This window comes from Apaloderma vittatum, unplaced genomic scaffold (assembly GCF_000703405.1).
Source record: "Apaloderma vittatum isolate BGI_N311 unplaced genomic scaffold, ASM70340v1 scaffold26828, whole genome shotgun sequence".
NCBI classification, from domain to species: Eukaryota; Metazoa; Chordata; class Aves; order Trogoniformes; family Trogonidae; genus Apaloderma; species Apaloderma vittatum.
Window position 1 is genome coordinate 83,165 of NW_009731793.1, and position 7,914 is coordinate 91,078.

General features: G+C 38.9%; 1 protein-coding gene across 1 annotated transcript in view; it reads right to left on the reverse strand.

Annotated features, from left to right (window-relative positions):
* Positions 1–7,907, reverse strand: part of PDZD8 (PDZ domain containing 8) — a gene marked incomplete at its 5' end in the record, with an annotated part of 57,180 nt that extends 49,273 nt beyond the window's left edge. Inside the window, one exon of the mRNA XM_009875319.1 lies at positions 7,366–7,907. Coding sequence (XP_009873621.1) covers positions 7,366–7,907 — 542 coding nt within the window. The remainder of the gene's footprint in view (positions 1–7,365) is intronic.
* Positions 7,908–7,914: the final 7 nt, after the last annotated feature.

The window sequence follows — 7,914 nt, forward strand, 5'->3', positions numbered from 1 at the left end:
AATAAGCAGTTCCCCATAGAAACTCCATAACATGAAAGGACTAGCTCCAGGAGCTAAATCGGCAGCCTGAGACCAAGCCTCACCGTCACCAGAGCACCACACTGTTCATTCAAACCTACTGCCATTCCCCAAGTTGGTTATTTAAGAGCTTTCTGATCAGGTATAATATGGTAATAAAACCCGATGAACTATTTTGCACACTTAATATATATAAAATAGGTTCTACAAGAGACTCATACATTCCGATTCCAAATGAGCTAGCGAGAAATGTATTAGCTGCCCATTTTCAAGTGTAATTTTTGTGCCTCTGTTCCTTGAGGTAATACTGTCCTTCAAGGAAAATCCAGTGTTGGGGTTTGTGTGAGAACTAGTAAACGTTACTCACACTATCTACTCACCAGAAACCAAAAATCATAACACAGCCTGTAGAAGGCAATTCAGAGTAGTCCAGCTCTAGTGCTGAACACGCTAGAGTGCTCTGACAGATGGGCTCAGACTCGGACACTTGTTAGACACCTACAGTTCAGTAATGGGATTCATTCCGACATGCCCTATGTTTACTTTGAAATAAGTTACCTTTCAGAAAATAGCACTACTGCTTGTTTCATATTTTATTTAGAAGAATTGAAAGCTATACAAATTATGGCAACTGAATAAGAAAAGCATTAGTTCTCTCTGAGCAGCAAGGTCCGCTTAAATGTTCAAGATCAGAGTTCAGATGAACAGAAATGCAAAGTCTCAGTGCTGGTGCATGCAAAATGCCACAAAGCACCAAATAAATCTTAGCAGATTTTTCAGAGCTTTCATTCACTATCCACATGAAAGAAGTTCACTGCAGGACTAAGATCAAGTAATTTTTAACTACAAGTCAGCAACAGTGTCAAGTGACGTAATTTTCTTTATATTATCATTGTACAAAGGATCTTTTGTATACTGACTCAAGTAAGAAAACTTGAAGGTTTTATTTTCCTGTCAGAGTAAATAACTCTAATTCTTATTGGATTGCTATCTGCAGCAAATGAAAACCATAATCACAAAAGCTTACTCTTATATGTCTTCACCCAATTCTCCTTCCAACTGAGATTTTTTTTTTTGTCCCTGACTATACCTTTGGTATCCCAGTTTCTACACTAACCCCTTTCAAGTCAGTGCCCAGTTTCTTCACTACTCCATCTCAAGTCAATGCCACATTAGTTCTTCACTCTTGCAGGTAAGAAAATGCAGCATTTGTTGACTGATCATAGGAAGAGGTTCACTCTTGACCTGAAAAGAAAATGTCCAATATGCAACTGGTCAGTCACTAAATCTGACTTTATAACGAAAAATTTCAAACTAACAGTTTTCAGAATGAGATCTTTCTAGTGTGAAAGTCCATGAAGTGCTGGAGCTGGGGACAAAATCTAAAAGGTTTAAAAAGCTCTAGAACCAGTAGGCTTCAAACTTGGTATCAACATAAGGAGATCTACCTATATGCTTTCTACCACTTATTTTCATTTAATCTGAAGAAACATGTATTTAGTGACCCTCTAGACACAACGTGTATGTCTGAGATAGACCACTCCCAAAATAAAGACAGTAAAGCTCTGCATTACAAAAAGCTTCCTTTTACACATGTAGTATCCTTGAAGAAATGAAAATAATGAATGTTCCAACACTCTTTTGTTTACTGTGTGTCAGGTTGTCTACAAATTCATTTCTCTAACTCCTGCCTGAATAAGAAAGACTACTTGTCCATGCACTACAAAGACAATCCACCAAGCGTGAAACTACTGTCTACAGACAGATCTACTGATTCTAATTATCGCTGCTCTGCCGTCAGCAGAACAACGCTTTGTGCTGGCATCGTTCAGAGCATTACCTCTCTGCAATAGCCTGAAAATCTCCAGGTATCACAGCACTCCCTTACCACCAGTTTTGCAAAGCTAAAAAGGACTCAGATCCTAGGTTTTGTCTGGTTTGTGGTGTAGGTTGTTTTGGGGTTTCCTATGCTTCTGTAGAGCAGAAGATTTTTGCACGTAGAATAGGCACTAAAATAAAAAAAAGGAAAAACTCTTTCCTTTCAGCAGCAACAAGAATGAGAACTTCAAAGAGTGCCTTACAGATTTAACTAGTAATTCATATCTAGTAAGTATCTTGACTAGTAAGTTCACATCCCAACTACAGTAGATAACCACTCAGGAAGAGAATCTCCATAGCCTCTCCTTTCGCAGAAGCTGTTGAGAAAATAGGTATCTCTACTTGCTGCTGATTTCTGAAGTTAATACATGCTCACAATCCCAATCTCTACAGTAATTTCTGGTATTTCCATGTATTTCCCTGTATATTTCTGGTATTTCCTCATCGTATGAATAATATATACTTGTTTGAATTTAATACTTTGTCCAATACCTCTATTACCATATTATGCAGTCATTTCTATTATAAAATACGCTTCAAATCAATAGCTACTCACATTACTTCTTAGCTTAAGTTTTGGCAAAAACAAGAAACTGCTGCATAACTCTCAAATTGCATTCTATAATGGTAAATTAAAATAGGTCTGACTAATGGTTCTTCCCAGTGAAATTCAATATAGTCCCAGCTTCCAGACAAAGCATAAAACTATTCAGCATTACTAATTATGTTGCAGAAGATCAGTTCCAAGGATAATTCATGCTGGAAGGGACATCAGGACGTCATCTAAATACCCAATATAGAAACATCAGAAATAATCCTTTGTAAGACTACTTCTAAAAAACCCAAAGTTCCACTCTGTGGTGGCATGCATTAAAATAAAGCAAAGTATATTTCCTCAAATAGGCTAGTATTAATACAAAATAGTAGCTCCTTTTTGTGTACCAAACTGAGAAACCAAGTGTTCTTAAAATATTCAGAACTCACTCACTGCTTAGGCAATACCTAATCTGCTTAGAATCTAAATAGATGAACTTGCAAGACCTTAAATTTAGGAAAAAACAACAACAACAAAAAAACAGAAAACAAAAAAAAAGCACCCCTCAGATTTTTTAACATTACTGATTAAGAAACACTAGGTAATTAAATTCTGGAAGGAAACTAAACTGCAAATACTTCCCCCTCACACTTTACACACAAAGGACTTTGTATCTTCATTATGGCAAAGTGTATTTTTATTGTCTAGTAAAAGCCCCAAAACCAAAGCTCTCCTAAACCCAAGCAAAGCACGACTGGGACACGTTCAAAACAGCAGAACTACAGCTGACTTTACAGGCTAGATCACACAGCATAATCGGCATACCTATATACCTAACGTGATGAGGCAGAATATCAGGGATGTCACCAACAAGCAACTTAATCATAGGATAATGAGCAAGGTACAGCTCATTAGAGAACCAACAGAACCAGTGACCAATGCAACAGCACAAGCAAGCAAGGAGACAGACACCTGAAATAGTCCTTACTATGTGTCTTTAAATGCCGAACACTTTACGGCAATGCTAGTAACTACCGCTTAGCATTACCTGCTTTATCCTACTATTAAAAGAACATGATATAGAGAGTTAAAACCAACATGAACAATGTCCATAGTACTAATTCTACAGTGTTGAGTGTATACAATGAAAAGCCAAAGGTTATGGAGTATGTAGAGCCATACAAATGACACCTACAATTCTTCACTATTTTACTGATATCAGAGCTATCTATTAAAAAAAAAAATAGTAATTTTGGCTCACAGTTATCTCGTTTCTCAAAGGTGCACCCCATATCTAAACAAGAAACTTCTCTGACAAGCTACAAGATTTTCAGAAAAGTTGTTTGCTTTTCTATTACAAAGCAACAACAAATTCACTGGAATTAACTATAAAATAGTAACTCTTGCTACAATCAACTGAATTGCACAGATCCTTTATCAATAATGACTAAAAGAAAAAAAAAGACTACTGTTCACCGAATTTTACCAGCAGACTTGTTTCCAAACATTCAACCACATTCTACTATATGAGATAGCAATTGCCATTCAATGGCAGAGCAGCTTCTGAATAGGGTGTTTTGCCAGACACAAGCACATTTCTTAAAGAGACAAAGCAAAGTGATTATAGACAATTACAACAAAACACAAACTACTAAGTTTAAATATAAAGTTCATCCCTCCTTTTTCAATTAGTAGACAATTGCTTTTATGGAGAAAGTTGTAAAATCTGCCTAGCACTTTATGTAAAATACACTTAGTACATGTTACCTCCTCTCACAGACACTTAAGAGCGCATCAGGAATACAAGATGCCTTATTCCAGTTTCAAGCTACAGTTACGCACATCATCACTCCTAGCAATGGGTGATACAAAAGACAACCTTATCAATCACTGCTTTGCTGCATAAAATTTTGTATATAACCAGCAAAAGCATGCATGTAGTAATTTGGCTGTAGGAACAGACAGTACACACATGAAAATACATTTTTTAAATTAAGTACACTACAATTAAATAATGAGGAGGGGGGAGGAGACGTTTTTCACAAACTTAGAGAATGTTCAAAACCAACTATGGGCAAAAGTCCTCTTATGCTATTCACTGCCAAGTAATATTCTCTAAAAGTTACCTAACAAAAAAGAGAAAGAAAATGGCATATTTTAATTTTTAATGCTACCTATCATCTTGAAACAATATAAAACTCCATTATGGACTTCAATCTGGAAACCAGCAAGGTAACATAGTGTCCCTTTTAACTAGTTGAAAAGGGAACTCCTGGCACTCCGAGGGCTTTTGTTTACAAGTTGTTAATTTCTGCTATTCAAAGATTCATTTAAAAATTACTTAAGCAAGAGTAGGGAGACATCAAAAAGCTTTTGAAGTACACATGGAAGCAAATACTATGTGCTTAAGCAAAAGGCATATAAGACATAGGAAAAAAATGCAGAGAGGATAAGCACATTCTCTGCAGATGAGAAATTGTTAAACTTTAAGTAAGGTAACAGGTTATTAAGCAGTTGTGAAACACTCTTGACTTCTTCCTATACATTCTTTGCTAAGGAATATGTTAACACACCATAATCCCAAACCAGTGTATTCTTACAAATTCTATTAAAAATGCCAAGTTTTGCAGGTTTTCAGCAGGGGCCTTGATTTTCCAAACCAGTTCTGCACACCATCTAAACCACAATGTTTCAATTCTCAACTACACCACCTGCTAAGAGTGTATTGTTACTACTGTTACCACGTTTTGCTGTCTAGAGATCTACCTGCATAAACTCATCTGAGACACACTGGTGAAGAATCCATGTTTTCAGTCTGTGTTCCACAAAACTCTGGGTAACTATAAACAACTACAGGTTCCCAGACAGCTAAAGGTTCCCACACAGGGGTCTGTGTTCCCACTCGAGGCTTTAAAGACCAAGTTCTAGACAGCTAAGACACCAGTGACCCAGTCTTCCTTCCTTAAGCTTAATGCGCATTAATGAAATTGTCTTAGCATCCTGCCTTCACCACACAGTGGGTCAGAACACCATGTTAAGAACATGGCATAAAATCTCAAGGTCAAAACCACCACATGCAGGGTCAGACACTGTTTCACTGAACATCTGCCACCTGTGCTACCAGCCTACTATCTAAGAAGAAAACCAGCTATGATACTGTATTTTCCTCTCAAGCACTCACAAATTCCCAACTCCTTATAACTGGAAGAGGACATTTTAAGATAACAGTTCATTCTTAGATGCCTACATTGTGTCAGTTACCTTCTATCCTCAGACTTCTACTCATTTCTGCCTTTGCTCCCTGCTTCTTTCCTTATTTTCCCCTCCAGTCCCCTTAACCTGTCAGTTAGGAAGTTTCAGAAGTACGTAAAAACTCATTACATCAAAATAATGAGAGCACCTTATTACCCAGGTATGTGTCCCAGAGGAAAAGTTAAGATGTCCATCTTCCCCTGATGAAGGGGAGGAGCATGTCATCACTAGTTCCATAGGCACCATAAAAACTTGTCTCGACTCTAAAGATCATTTGCTCTACTTGCTCTTTCTCGGTGTGCTGACAGTGCGAGCTCTGCACCATGATCATGCTCTTCCAGCCTCTCCTTTTGGCTCTTCTCCACAGTTAACAGCTTCAGTCTCTTCCCAACACAGTAGGAGAATGGAAGGAGAATGCTCGTGACAACTTCCCTGCTGCCCAGGGATTGCTCTCTTCTCGAGAGAAACTGAGTAGCTCAAAATCTCAAAAAGTACCACCACATTACTCAGTGAAACTACCAACCGGCCTATCAGGGCTTTTCAAACCTGGGATATTTCATACATTCCTTCTCATGAGAATTCATAAATTTGATTGCAGAAGAACCGGCCAAAAAGGCTTTAAAAATTACATCACTGCAAAGCTAATTACACTTCAAAATTCAAACAGGCATTTTCAGTTACTCATCTCTTATGAACTGCAGAGAAAAAGCTTATTGCAGAACATGGTAACAAAAAACCCCAAACACTTACTTAACACATGATACAAGCTACAAAGAATAAACAGAAGAGAAGGGAAATACAGCATCCTAACAGTGCTAGGACACATGACAGAAAGGGAACGTGGCACCCAGAGTGGTAAGACATTCAGTATCTTTTAATCAGAAATGAGAGTGGAATTAAAGATGCTACTTGTCACTTGTGCTATAGAAATATCACTGCACGTTTAATTATATTCACTACGTATTGCGGTCTGTGCTTCAGTGTGTGCATTTTTAAAAGAAAACATACTCTCTTACAAAAATACAAAAAAATCCAAGAGGTCCCCCAAAGTTTTATTTATCACAATAGTGGCAATATTCTTCTTACCAACTTTTAGGTCTCCCCAAAGTAATTGTAGAAATTTAGCAAAACAGAAAGGAAGAGGATACCATCTATCATGGGATCCCAAAAACATTACCTAGAGAGTGAACTCCATCTTTTCTCACATTAAGTAACAACCACCTTGCCTCTAGGGGTTAGCATAAGCCACAAATCTTACCCAAGGGGCTCAGTAGTGGCAGAAATTTGGGAGGACACCCCAAACCCACATGCTGTCCACAGAGCCATCCTTCTACCTTTTCCAAATGACACCTGACAGAATCCCAAAGTTTTTTACACCTACTAATTCTGCCATTTAATTACACATTGTTTGGAGCATGTCACAATCTCACTGTGCAATGGCTTCTTCACCTATATAGGGAAACTTATTCCTCTTCACCTATATAGGAAAACCTATTATTCTTCAACTCCTGTAAATGGAAAACAATGCTTACCCTCATGGAAAGCTCTTGGTATCAGCAAGTAAGGTACATGTGCCCCTACTGTAAAAGGGCTGACAGAAATCTCTTTTCACCTGTTAAGAACAAAACAGTAATTCTAATGCACGCCACCCAAAGTAAGGCTGAGGACGCAGGATGTCTTACCGGATTTTATAATTGGGTAAGGTGTGCTTGCGCTTAATAACTTTCTTGAACTGGTTCACAATGATGGATGTGAGCTGAGGCATGGGCCTCCCTTCAAACTGTGACTTCACTTCAAAGAGTATCACAGGGTCATCCATAAAAGAGAAGGACCAGTGCGTGAAGGGCAGGCGCGTGAAGACCAGCTTCAGCTTCCCCAGCACCCGGGAGATCTTGACGAAGAGGTAGGCCGACTTGCCAAAGACCAGGTCAGCATCGATGGCCAAGTGGAAGCCACCGTTGTACTCCAGGTCTACCTCAAAGCTCAGCTCCTCGGGGCAGCCCTCTTCATTGCAAGCCACCGGCCGGATGAGCTTGACGGCTTTGAAGACGGGCAGCACGTTGCCGAGAGAAACGTCCCTGAGGCTGAGCCCCTCCAGCACCTTCCCCGTCATCTTGGCCTGAAGTAGCTCCTCAAACTCCACCTTGATCTTCTTGGTGACCCAATTCCTGACCAGGGCCGTGTCCCTGAGCTCCCTGAAGAGGAAGAGGAAGATGGCATTGAGGAAGTGG